The sequence below is a fragment of the Morone saxatilis genome, unplaced genomic scaffold (assembly GCF_004916995.1).
Source record: "Morone saxatilis isolate NCDOM2014 unplaced genomic scaffold, NCSU_SB_2.0 Contig10, whole genome shotgun sequence".
In the NCBI taxonomy this organism is placed as follows: Eukaryota; Metazoa; Chordata; class Actinopteri; family Moronidae; genus Morone; species Morone saxatilis.
Genome location: NW_023339652.1, coordinates 16,603,429 through 16,615,692, shown reverse-complemented (window position 1 = coordinate 16,615,692; position 12,264 = coordinate 16,603,429). Strand labels below are relative to the sequence as shown.

Below are 12,264 nucleotides of genomic sequence, written 5' to 3'. Positions count from 1 at the left end.
CTGAGGACCGTCCTGGCAAAAAATGCCAATTTATAAGTTTATTTTGATATTTTCAAAAAATAAAAAAGTTATAAAACTTCACTTCCTGCATCAGTTTTTCATTCAAAACAGGCAAGTGAAGCATTTCTTTCATTATTGGCTATGTCCGATTTGACACAAAGGCTTGCGGCCCCAGTTTTAGTTCCTTATGTTCTACCTTAGGCACGCTGCGCAACAATTTCAGCCATCTACCACAAGGCTTGGCGGCTCTGTTAAAAAATGAAGAAGGTTTATATTCTCCGCATCGGCACGTGTGATTAAAGACGAAACTGGTACGATGATGCGCATGCGTTCCTGAGGCCTCACTAAAAAGAGAATAAAAAACCACGCCACTGGGTGCGCGCTCTGGTGGCAGGGTTTAAATTCATCTCGCGAAGACCGGTAATAGTTATGAATATGAAAGTTCACAGGGCACGGTGTAGGGACTTGGTGTTTGTAGCTCACATAGCCCAAAAAATTTCGTGGTCTTTTATTTGAACGAACTTTCCTCTAAGGGATATATCAAAGTCAATTTCAAAAAGGTGGTTAGTGAGGGCAATGAAATTAAACTGTAGATAAAAACTTGTGCTACTTGTGACTGTGCGTCAAACGGCATGCCCATGGTGTGGCGTGCATGGCGATTTTGATCTGGTTTACGGGAATTTTCCATGTTGTGGTCAGCATGTGATACGACGGCAAGTAACGCGGCTGCACCACGCCCCGAGTTGCATCAAGTGCGGGGTCCCTGCTTGCAGCTTTAATTGGTTATTGCATTGGCTGAAAAAAATCCATATTGTATATCCTTACTAATTACTTCTATGTTTTAATAAAATCTAAAATCTGGTTGTTTTAAAAAGTGCACTTGAACTTCATCTGTTCTACTCGTCTGACCTCGTGCTGCTCATGGATTGAGTTGAAAAGGATTATTTGTTGCAGTTTGACATTGCAAGACATAGTATTCTATCCCAAAACATCAGAAGCAGATATTCCGATAGAATTTGAAAAGCCCGCTGCTTTTCCTACTGTGTGTAGCTGTTGGTGAGGATGCTATTACTCAGCCATGAAGTAAGACTGACGACTCTCCCTAATGAACAGTTTTAATAGCACTAATGGTATTTATGAATCCTGCTTTGTCTGCTGAATAATACACAGATACTTTAGATGCTTCACAAATACATCTGGTCGAGTAGTATCAGAGCACGAAAGCTGAGACTGAGCTTTCCCACAGTGGCTTATGTATGTATTTCAGCTAATCACATACACTGTAACTAGGAGATAGGAGCTAGGAGATAGTTACAGTATTTGCTTCAATATTCAAGACCTTGTCCAATTTTGGACTAAAGAATATGTGTTACTGTCACGTTTTACCCTGCCTTGTTGTGAAAAGTACATGTGTATGAAAGTGCAGTATAAACCATGGTTCACCCAGCAGACCGTTGTTCGACTGTTGTGAAACCAAAAGTGAACGTTGCCATTGTCAGGTACGCAACTGTAATCCTAGTTGCACAAAGTAAAGTGTCAGGTTCACTTTGTGCACAAGTTCCAGACTGTAAGATTTTAGAAAAACTGCCCTTTAGTACAATATTAGACCAGTGTATTCTACATAAAGGTCTGGAGCTCTTGAAACATTGGTGTTGCAGAAAACTGGTCTTTTCCCCTTCTGATTCATTTATAATTTATACAGTCAATCTGCTGTTTTTTTTTACCATTTCTTTAACATTAGCAGAAAGTATTAGAACAAGACAAGAGTAAAAAGTGATATAATTTGGTACCAACCAGCAGTTTTTGAGTATGTACAGTGACAGTCACAACTTTATTGTGAGTGTGCTTTGGTGCATTAATGTGATATGAGAAACAGCTCACTTTAGCAACTTCTTAGTGCACATGAATTGAAAAATGTGTGAGTTGTACATGTTCTTAGCGCTTGTATTTTTAATAACCACTGGGTTGAGTGTGATAAATGATGCATGTTTTACACTGAAAATATCTATTTAATAAACTAACCACTCAAAACAGCACATAGATCCTCTTCCTCTGGTGCAATTTCCTGTTGCAGTTTGACAGACATGCCTGTACTTCGAAACCACAGCTTCTGTGCCTTCGCTTTTGCCGTTTTATTCTTAAAGCATGGGGAGCATAGTGGAGATATTACTGTGGGCCTTGATTATCCTGGACTCAGGGGGGTGTTCAGTCTCACTGCCAGAAATCACTGATGGAAACTTCATTAATCAGTGTGTGATGGAGCACAACAGGGCACGGTCATCCGTCAGTCCAGCTGCAAGTAATATGCTGTACATGGTAAGCATGAGGTAATCTTCCATTTCTCACTAGCTTTCATATCGTTGTTGCAGTCCTAAAATGTTGAACTGAGTTAGCATTTAGGCACTTCCAGTTCACTTGGCTCAAAGTCAATGAGTTTTTGACTAGATGCCTGAAATAAGGTTAGTGGGTAACACAAAATGAAATTTGAGGGTTTGTCATACGACATTTAATACCCCAGCTGTGAATGTTGAATCTTCGCGTGTCTTAAATAACACTACGTAGGTTGTCATAATATTAAACGTCATAATGCTGAAGAAGTAAAACTACTCACTAGTCCACTTTTATTGCTATGTTGTGTTTCTACTTACGCTCTATTCTAACTCAAACAATCAAACTTGTAGATTTTATTTACATGATGTTATTACAAGTTGAAAGTTTAGTGGTGGTAGTTAGTTTATGGCCTGTTGGCTTTTTCCTTGTGATGATCACATATACGCTTAAAAAATAATCATAATAATTGATATATCATAAATCTTTGTGGGGCACAGAGATTATTTTCAGCAATAATACAAAATCCAATGTAAAAATCTCATTGGCCTTTTGTCGAAGGGACCAGGGTTAAGCTAACTTCCAGGTTGGCCTACAAAAATACGTCATCCCTGAAGAAAGGAAGGAAGCTATGTTAGCTATATATATTAGTTATATATAGTATAAACTTCTCCATAAAAGATGTAGGATATTTAGACCTTCTATTGAATTAACTGTGTGAACTTTTCATTAGTGTTCAATTTCTTCTTTTCTCCCCCTATCTATTGAATGAAATTTGGTCCAATTTTGAGAACAAAATGCCAGGGGGACTAAATGGTACAGTATGGACAAGATACAAAAATGAAACTAACTCAGACAAAGTCTTTGGAAAACAAATCAGCTTTCTTACGTATTGTTTATTCTTCACTGTTGTGACCACCACAAACTTAGAGTCACCTCCATTCTGTTGGAGAAATTTCAAAACCTGGACAAACGCTTTACTGTTACTGACATTCTTTATCTCTGCTCATTAAGACATGGGATGAAGGCTTGGCCATCACTGCAAGAGCGTGGGCAAGACACTGTCTATTTGAACACAACACCTTCCTCAACGATGTCCGCCGAGTGCACCCTACCTTCAGCTCAGTAGGAGAAAACATATGGACAGGCTACCCGCCATCATCTTTTGATGTGGCACGTTCAATTAAAAGTTGGGTGGATGAAACACAACACTATGACTACAACAGCAACGCCTGCACTAAAGTCTGTGGCCACTACACACAGGTCTGTGTACTTTTCTTTGGAAATATACTGACAACGTACTTGTGTTTTCTTTCTGTGGTGAAATGTTTAAAGAGTTCAGGGCAATTAACAATGAGTAACTAGTCATGATGTTTTATATTTGTATTATATTATATATTTTGATTAATTTAATCCTTTTGTTGTCTCCAGGTTGTGTGGGCAAGAAGCTACAAGGTTGGTTGTGCTGCCCAGCTGTGCCCAAATGGTGTCAAAAACACTGGATTTGGTTCTAGAGAGAGTGTGATTTTTGTATGCAACTATGCTCCAGCGTAAGTTGAATACATCTATGAATATACTGTAACTCTGAGTTTATGAATTAGAAAACTGTTTACAAGGGCTCCAAAAGTGTCGGACCATATTTTACAAAAACTGGCACCTGTCTCTCCAACATTTTAAAATGTCTTTTTTTCTGTGGTGACATTGAAAGGTTTCTGCTCACCCTGTGACCAACTTGTCGGTTGGTGTTTGAGGTTGAGGTTGAGGTTGAGTTAGAGGTTAGGCGATGTTTCAGTCTTGCTTTGATGAGTAAAAAGGAAGTAGCACACAGTCCTGCCATGTGTCTTCACTGTAAGCACCTAACAAGGTTCAGCACATTAAAGCATAGGCCTAGCAGTATTCTGTTTTACTTAGAATCATGAAATGTATGAAATTGCATGAAATGATCAAAACCAACAATGAATGTATCTCCTAACAATAACTGTGAATGGATCAGAGCCTGATCTTCTACCTCTGTTCTCTCAGCTCCATTGTTGTCCAAAAACACATCTGTGAGCCACACTGTTGTACTGGGTGACATGATCCTTCATTACCATGAATACATACACTGTAGTTTATTTTGATTTGATCCCTCATACACCGTCCTGCTGCCCTAAACACTCACTTTAGTACCGAATGTGTATTAATCCACTGCTGAAAATAGTCCCCAGAAAATACACTACTGCCTCCTGTTCATAACATCTGTATATATAGTTCTAAAGATGTATGCCTTTAGTAGAAATGAATGGACTGAGTGCCATAGAGTAGTGAAGACAGATAGTATTGAGAGATGGAATAACACACTGTTGATTTGGGTCTTTGTTGACAATAAGAAACAAAAAATAATGGCAGCCTTATCCTCTAAAGGCCCTGACACACAATAAGGAAATAAAGAGGGCAGGAAGTTCAGGGTTCAGAGCACAGATCACCCCAGGATAAGCAAACATTTGCTTCCACCTATAATAAGGGAAAGTGATTTGTTACTGTGAAAGTGATTTAATTTGGATGATGTTCCTTTCCTTGTGCAGGGGTAACGTGGCCAGAAGGAAACCATATGAAACCATGGGTACAGAATGTTCTGGATGTGAAGGCACATGTGAAAATAGTCTCTGCCGTGAGTAAATAAAATTTGCTTTTTGTGACTCTCAGCTGAATCATTTCATGACTGGCTGAAAACCACAAATTCAAGGAAGCCAAGAAGAAAAAAAAGGCTAGAGTTTCCTTGTGTTATATATAGCTGACACTGACCTTAACACACTACTTTACAAAGACATAAGAAATAAATATAAACAGTTTCTAATGTGTTTTATTGTCTTTGCAGGTAGCCAAGAACGTGATTCACAGAAAAGTAAGTGATTATAAAATGGTTACCCTCACTTTGCTAAAAGTATCAAAAGTAAGTGTCAAACATTGTGTTAGTGAAGAAGAGAGCAATACATTTCACTGGATATATCACAGCCCACACAGTACTAGGTACTATTTTGTCATGTACAACTACTAATACAGAAAAGACTCACACTAACAACTCATTTGTTTTTCTAGGCTACAACTGGAGCCCAGACTGGGACCCTGCCGTGGCTGTCAGTGGCTCCAACTATGTGTCTATTCTGATTGCCCGACCCATTGCCCTCATCTTCACCTTCATCACAGCATATGTAGTCCACCACTTTTACCCTGATGTCTTCTGCTACGAATAGACCACCTATGAAGGACATGGACTTATTCAGTTAGTGCCAAGATGAAGATTTTAGTTCAATTCAACTTTATCAACTTAATTAAACAGCTTTTATGTCCCAATACAACCGTACTTCAAAAAGGTCCAGTGTACAACATTTAGGAGGGTCTACATGCAGAAATGGAATATGATATTCATAGTGATATAATATATTTCAATAGTGTATAATCATGGGGTTGCTATCTGCAACTGCACTGCTAGATGCAACTAAATCCAACACACTGGACCTTTAACTGTCAAAACGTACTTGCCTTTTACCCAGCTTCTTTGTAGAGACACAGTGACACCGTTAGCCACAGGTTTAAGCCGTCAGACAGGAGACAAGCAATCTACTCCCCTCAGGTCTGGGAGAGAAAAAAGTGAATGCATAGTCAAATGGCTATGTGAAATGTAAAAGATGATTTTATGGCCCATAACTTTTAGATTCCAAGTCATTCCGGCTTGCACATAATCAATAACAGCGATGGCCACACAAACCATGCAGGTTAGATTTGTGTCCGACGTGATGCCAACCTGCTCTGACATCTTTCACACGTGGGCAACGATAACCTTGCGAGTTGAGGCGGTTGCAATTTTTACAACCCAGGCACCGCAGTTGCTCTACACCGATTGCAATTAAGATTGAATTTTTTCACAAACCTATCTTGTGTGGTTGATAATAACAAAGTTTATTCATAATCTGAGTGTGGTGTGTAGGTAGCCTAGACTCTAAATGAGTGCTAATCATTTGCTCTGTCTGGATGAATACATAGCAACTCCTAGCTAACATGTTGCAACATCAGCTGTATGAGGTGATAATATGTCAGTATTACATCAATAGTGCTTTGATGGTAGTACTCTGCAACAAGGATTCTGCAGGTTTCAACAGGTTCACTGTAAGACCTTTTAATATGCAATTTAAGAGCCATTTTACATGCATACTGGAAAAATAAATTGTCATCAGTATTGGTTCCTTGTCTGTTCCGTTTTGTAGTTGTTACATCTTTCCCAAAAACACGAATACAACACTGAACACGCAACTTTATACAAGTAGCATTAACATCATTAATCCAATCGACGTTTAAGACAAAAAATGTCAAAATCACATTTAAGATGTTTTAAGGCCTAAAATTCTGATTATTGGATTTAAGACTTTTAACACCCTGTGGACTCTGTGCAAAGCAATTAATGTGACTAAATGAAATTAAGGCACACCTAAGAAAAAAAATTTGATCCAGATGTTTAAAAATCCTCCTTTAATTTTACATTTCCATCGGTTTGTCCGCCTCTTCCTGAATCCACATCAGTATTCAGGAGGAAAAATATACTTTGAAACGTATAAACACTGACCATACAAAGTCTGAACAATAGTTAGAAGACAAATGAAGACATCATCATTTTCTGGTGGTCTGTTCATGTCCTTTGACAGAGTTGGTGTCCAGATAGAAGATTATAGATTGTAACATGAACAGGAAATCGTCACCACAGAAGTAGCTCAATAGAAAACGTCCATGACGGAATTCATTTTGATCCAAGCACACACACTGTATGCCTCCTGTTCCTTTGTCCCTACAGAGTCCTTGTTCTGTCCAACAAGACTGCTAAACAAATACCATTTCACATGGTACACATTACAACAGGGGTGGTGTAAGTGCGTGGTTAGCCTTTGTTTTTTGTTTTGCTCTTTTTCTTTTTGTTGCTGGTACTGCTGGTGGGAGTTGCTGGGTTCACTGGGGGAGCCCCCAGTTTCTTGGTTTTTGCCCTTTTCACTTTCTCCTTAATGGCTTCGATGTCCAGCTTGCCTTCTGTAGGAGCTGTGACAAAAACAAAATAAACAAGGGTGAGACAGAGCTCAGCTGTATTGTTACAGTGTACAGTTTACGATATGTTTGCTTTGCTCTTGAATAAAGTCTTCTTTTATTTCTACCTTTAGTGGTTTTCTTCATCAATGGCTTCTCTTTAGGAGGAATGAAAGCTTTGTTCCGCTCTTCCTGTTTCTTTGTCAGAGCCTCTGCTTGTTTCACCTAAGAAAGAGGAACAATGACATTTCTCAGAATATGACGCAACTCTTGATTCCAGACTGTACACAACACATACACATCATCATCCTCATAATACAGATACTTCATGTGAACAGGCACTGTAGCCCAGCACCTGATGAATCCACTCAATGCTCACCTTTATCTCTTCCATCTTCTTCCTCTTTTTCACACTTTCACGCAGGAAGAATTCTCCTGTGGCCAACTCCTTGTCAACCTACAACAATGATCCACACAGTTAAAAATTTAAGTTCAAATAAATAGTTTAAATATGCAGAAATAGCCGCTTGAGTATAGCTTTTTATAATACAGTTCAATGTTGGGTGAGCAAGTGTGCACTCATGGGATATGCTACGTTAACTTTAGCTCTTGTAGCAAATAAAGTAACTAGTGTTAATGTCCGTAGACGACATAGAAGTTGTTATTCAACTATGACTAAAGGCGTTTTCAAAGTTCTGACCTTGCTGTCTGGCTGGGATGGAGGGAATGGTGTGTACTCCTTCTTCACACTCTTCTTCTTGGGCTCCCTGCGCTTGGCCAGGTTCTTGTGGCGGAACTTGGGCAAGAAGCGTTCCCAGCTCTGCACCCGCAGTTCGGGGTCTTTGGACAGCTCCCGTTTGATCATCAGTGTCTGATGGTTCCAGCGAATATGAGAATATGAAAAGGGGTGGTGGGGTGGGTGGAGTAAAAGTGATAAAAATGTGATACTTTGGTGAGGTTTACTTTCACTCTACAACAAAATATACTTACATTACCAGCAGCTATCAATGCTGAATCACACTGGCTTAGTGGTAATAGTAAGACTTCTACAGTTAGCTGAGACAGTTACAAACTGATAAAACCTGCATTAACCTCTCAACTGTTGGACAAACTTTGTCCGAGAAAGATCACCAGTAGAGAAGTTGCTGCAGGGCTCTCCAGGTCGAGTGTGCTAGCATGTTCGTAAAATGTGTCCCAGTTTTTTCTTAATCAAACAAAATCAAATCATATGAAGTAGGGTTCAAATAGTGAAACTACTAACCAGCACAGACGATTTTAGCCATTCGGTTGTGTTATGTAAGTAGCAGCTAATGTAGCCCTGCACTTCTAGCGTAAAGCATAACCTCAGATTGGTTAATTTTCAAACTCTTCCATCAGCTTTCACTTGAAAAAAAGCTTTATGCAACTTTATTTAAATATGCAGTAGTACTTGCCAACACCGGTAAACACATATTTGTGTGAGAAATTGGTGGAGTTCCCCTTAAAGGTGTAAAACCTCAATGCCTGTATATATTTATAGTTTCATAAAAAAGTATTTTAATTTGAAGGCAGTGGTCTTTACTGCGGAAGAACCACAGGAAATAGTGACATTAGCTTATGAAAACATTCAGATGTTTTTCGGCACTTTTTGCCAGAAGGACGAATTTGAAATGGACACAATGAGTTCTTATTACATCTCTAACATGATGAAGGTGCACAGGTCTGAAAACAACAACCTCTGTCACAGTTATGTAGTTAAGCAGTTTAGACACAAACAAGATGGATCCACACATGTAGTGGTTAGATGTAGACAAGAAGTGTTTGGGCAAACATCGATCTCTGATCTCAGCAGCTCAGCGCTCAGTTTGTAAGGCGTGTTCAGTATGTTCCCAAGACTAGTAATCCTACATGACAAAGTGTGGCTGACTCTTTCATGCCCTCAGCTCCAGGTTGAGCCAGCCTTGGCATACAAACCCAGAGAGAGTCATTTCAGTCAGGAGATCAAGAACAAGGATGGAAAACATCTTCATTGGGCATGAATGCAGCCTGTCCAAACATTTCAATCCATCCAGTACTTTTGCCTTTTAGCTGATTCTGTCAGCAGTTTGATCATACCTTGATGTTGTAGATGGGGTGAATGTTCTTCATCGTGTCCATCACCACTTTGCGTACCTGAACAACAGAGAGAGACATGAGACAATGCTTCTACATCCTCTGTTCTTTGTGTAAAAATGTATTCTGATTTTAGTATTCAGGCTTAATTTAGAGATATTTATAATTAAAGAAAACTTAACTCATTATGAAATGCTATTTCATCATGCTCATCATTTTCATAAGAGGTGAATTTGTATATCAATTCTGCATTTAAACATTTTTATTTCAAAATACCCTTTTACAAATTACATTTATTTCCCAATGAGACTTTCATATGTCAACACAAGTCATTCAAGTAATATTTTGGGGCTCCATACCCACTGGCTCTACTCTTTAATCTAACTGCTGCTGCAACCACTCAAATTTACCAACAGAGATCATTAGGAGCTTTCTCTATCACTATCCGAACACCACAGAGTCTAACAGGAGGAAGGCAAGCAGACACACAGACACACACACAGAGACGCCACACACACACACACACACACACACACACACACACACTTTAGCGCGTGCCAGGATGTTGTGGGAAGGTTAACACCATAAAAGTTACCTAGTGTTTACTCATTTTCATGGCTGGAACGGATCTTCATAATCAAGTTTATAGTCAGATTCCTGTTGTGACACACTGAATTGTGTGGTTCCTGCCTCATGATCAGGTCAGTTCTCCAACCTTTATATCCTCCCACTAGACTCTTGTGGAGCAACAGGGTGCTCTGATGTTCTTACCTCCTTCAGGCCATTGAAGGGCCCAAGGGCCGACACCGTGTTACCTGCACCATCACATAGCAGCTTGGTCAACAAACACAACTCTAATCCTGAAGAAAAGGGACAGAAACAAAGTAAAGCACTTAACTCATGACTTAAAAAGAATTAGCTGTTTAACCGTTTGCAATACTGCTTCAATGATACAGATAGTTTGGCGATTAGAGCATAAGGAGATGTTCCTTTTTTGACCCAAAGGAGACGTTCAAATGCACGCATAACAGAATGTAGGCAAAAAGAGTAGAAAGAATACAATAAAATAATTTTAACTGTGTACTAACTATAATATATATACCACTGCATGTTTTTGCACAAAAAAAAAAAAGAAAAAAGAGTTTGCTTAGCAGGTTAAATAGCTAATCTCCACCTAGTGACCATTATCTCAACTGAACCACAGAAACAGACCAAGTCCAGACAGCAGGTTTGTTTTTTTAACCACACTGTTTTTGCTGAGAAAAACATTTTTACAGTGCTTCACCATCACCTCCAAGTAAACCACTGTAACAGTTAAAAGCCCTCCACGAGTTTCACTTACCCACTCTGTATAGACTCCTAATGCCTTACTATAAACTCCACTCCAATATTCCAGATATACTCTGCTTATGAATAATATCTTGTTTAACATAGTTTCCCCATAAAGCACATCTCTCTTTCTCCCGCATTGTCAATTCTGGATCTATGTTCAGCCATAGCTTACATTTTGAGAAGCAGAGTATCAGATGGAAAGTGGCTCAACATCTTCTATTTTGTTATTCGTTAGCTTGTAACTGGCTTGGCTGGCACGCATTAGTTGTGTGAAACATGTAATATCTGCTGCAATGTTACAGGTTAACATTGTTATGTATAGATAGTAAAGGAAGCTCCGGGTCAGTACATCCATAAGTGCGCACCCTACATGTTTGCCAACCGCTGCTCTCTGTACTGGCAAGTCCGCTCTGCACTGGAGTCTCAAGGTTTCTTGCTTTTGGCATTTGCACGTGACAACAGTTGCTTTTGATTGTGTGTACCAATCTGCCAAGCTCCCTTTTCATTGAAGACTGTGAAAATAGCTCTCTGTGACAGACTTTGCACAGATACAGTCAGTAAGTTGATGTCGGATATTTATGGGACATAAAAATAGGGAATAAACTGAGGGGAAGGGATCCTCAGTCAGTGACCTCATTAAGCGCTTTCCACTCCTCATTTGAAGCTTGTCACCTTGTTCAGAGTAAGTTACTCAGGATAACAGTCATCGTTTATCAATCCAACAACAATGAAAAGGAAGTAGTATTGACTAAGCATAACTGCTGCTTCCGGACAGCTAGGAGATGTTGCTGATGAAGCTGGACTTAGGTGTGGGACTCACTTTTAGGGTGGAGCCTTGGGCCCAATCAGCCGCTGTCTTCGCTTCACAACCTCTGTTCCTCACCAGGTCCCAATTATGAGTCCCACATGCCACGTCATCCTTAATTCGTACAGCCTGGAACGCAAACACAGTGTGAACTGGGAGAAGTGAACAAGACAGCACAACCCAACCCCAAACCCTACCCATGACAGCAGCATATGAGCCCATTCAGAGCCGTATGACAGGCGGTGTCTTCGTGTTGATTTGTTTAGCATTTTTCCCTCAGGGACAATAATATTTATTAGGTGTTCCGATTCCGATACCCAGTATCGGAAATGTCTCCGATACTGCCGAAAATGCTGGCATCGGTATCGGCGAGTACTGGAGCCAGCACCATCCGACCACGTAATTTATTAAATTAGTAATCATTTACTGGTTACTCCGTTAGCTCTGGTACAGTTCTTCTCCCGTCTTAAAACGTGGCGCTGTGCTCAACCTGCAGCTGCTGTTTTAGGGGGACGAGGAGGAATGATCACGTACTCCGACACAACAGACAACACACGTGCTGTCAGAGCGGTTGATGCCGAGCTTGGAGCTAAGCTAAGTAGCACTATCATGTCAGCGGTGTGGCAATATTTCACAATGAATCTCCACCAGTAGACTGC

General features: G+C 39.9%; 2 protein-coding genes across 2 annotated transcripts in view; one reads left to right on the top strand and one right to left on the bottom strand.

Annotated features, from left to right (window-relative positions):
• Nucleotides 1-592: 592 nt before the first annotated feature.
• glipr1a (GLI pathogenesis-related 1a) lies at nt 593-7,506 on the top strand. Its single transcript, XM_035677002.1, has 6 exons — nt 593-2,316; nt 3,343-3,591; nt 3,760-3,878; nt 4,893-4,978; nt 5,186-5,212; nt 5,407-7,506. The coding sequence occupies exons 1-6, from the start codon at nt 2,146-2,148 to the stop codon at nt 5,559-5,561; spliced, it is 807 nt and encodes a 268-aa protein (XP_035532895.1). The 5' UTR covers nt 593-2,145; the 3' UTR covers nt 5,562-7,506.
• Nucleotides 6,818-12,264, bottom strand: part of krr1 (KRR1 small subunit processome component homolog) — a 7,257-nt gene continuing 1,810 nt past the window's right edge. The window contains 8 exon segments of the mRNA XM_035677015.1: nt 6,818-7,392; nt 7,506-7,602; nt 7,757-7,834; nt 8,078-8,248; nt 9,472-9,528; nt 10,240-10,320; nt 11,617-11,671; nt 11,673-11,734. Of these exon segments, the coding sequence (XP_035532908.1) occupies nt 7,238-7,392; nt 7,506-7,602; nt 7,757-7,834; nt 8,078-8,248; nt 9,472-9,528; nt 10,240-10,320; nt 11,617-11,671; nt 11,673-11,734 (756 nt within the window). The 3' untranslated portion in view covers nt 6,818-7,237.

What these genes read in the sequence shown, in the direction of transcription:
- glipr1a (XM_035677002.1), top strand. Translation starts at nt 2,146, where the DNA reads ATGGGGAGCATAGTGGAGATATTACTGTGGGCCTTGATTATCCTGGAC. An exon ending in CAAGTAATATGCTGTACATG is followed by an intron (nt 2,317 to 3,342) that starts GTAAGCATGAGG and finishes CTGCTCATTAAG; the next exon opens with ACATGGGATGAAGGCTTGGC. An exon ending in GTATGCAACTATGCTCCAGC is followed by an intron (nt 3,879 to 4,892) that starts GTAAGTTGAATA and finishes TTCCTTGTGCAG; the next exon opens with GGGTAACGTGGCCAGAAGGA.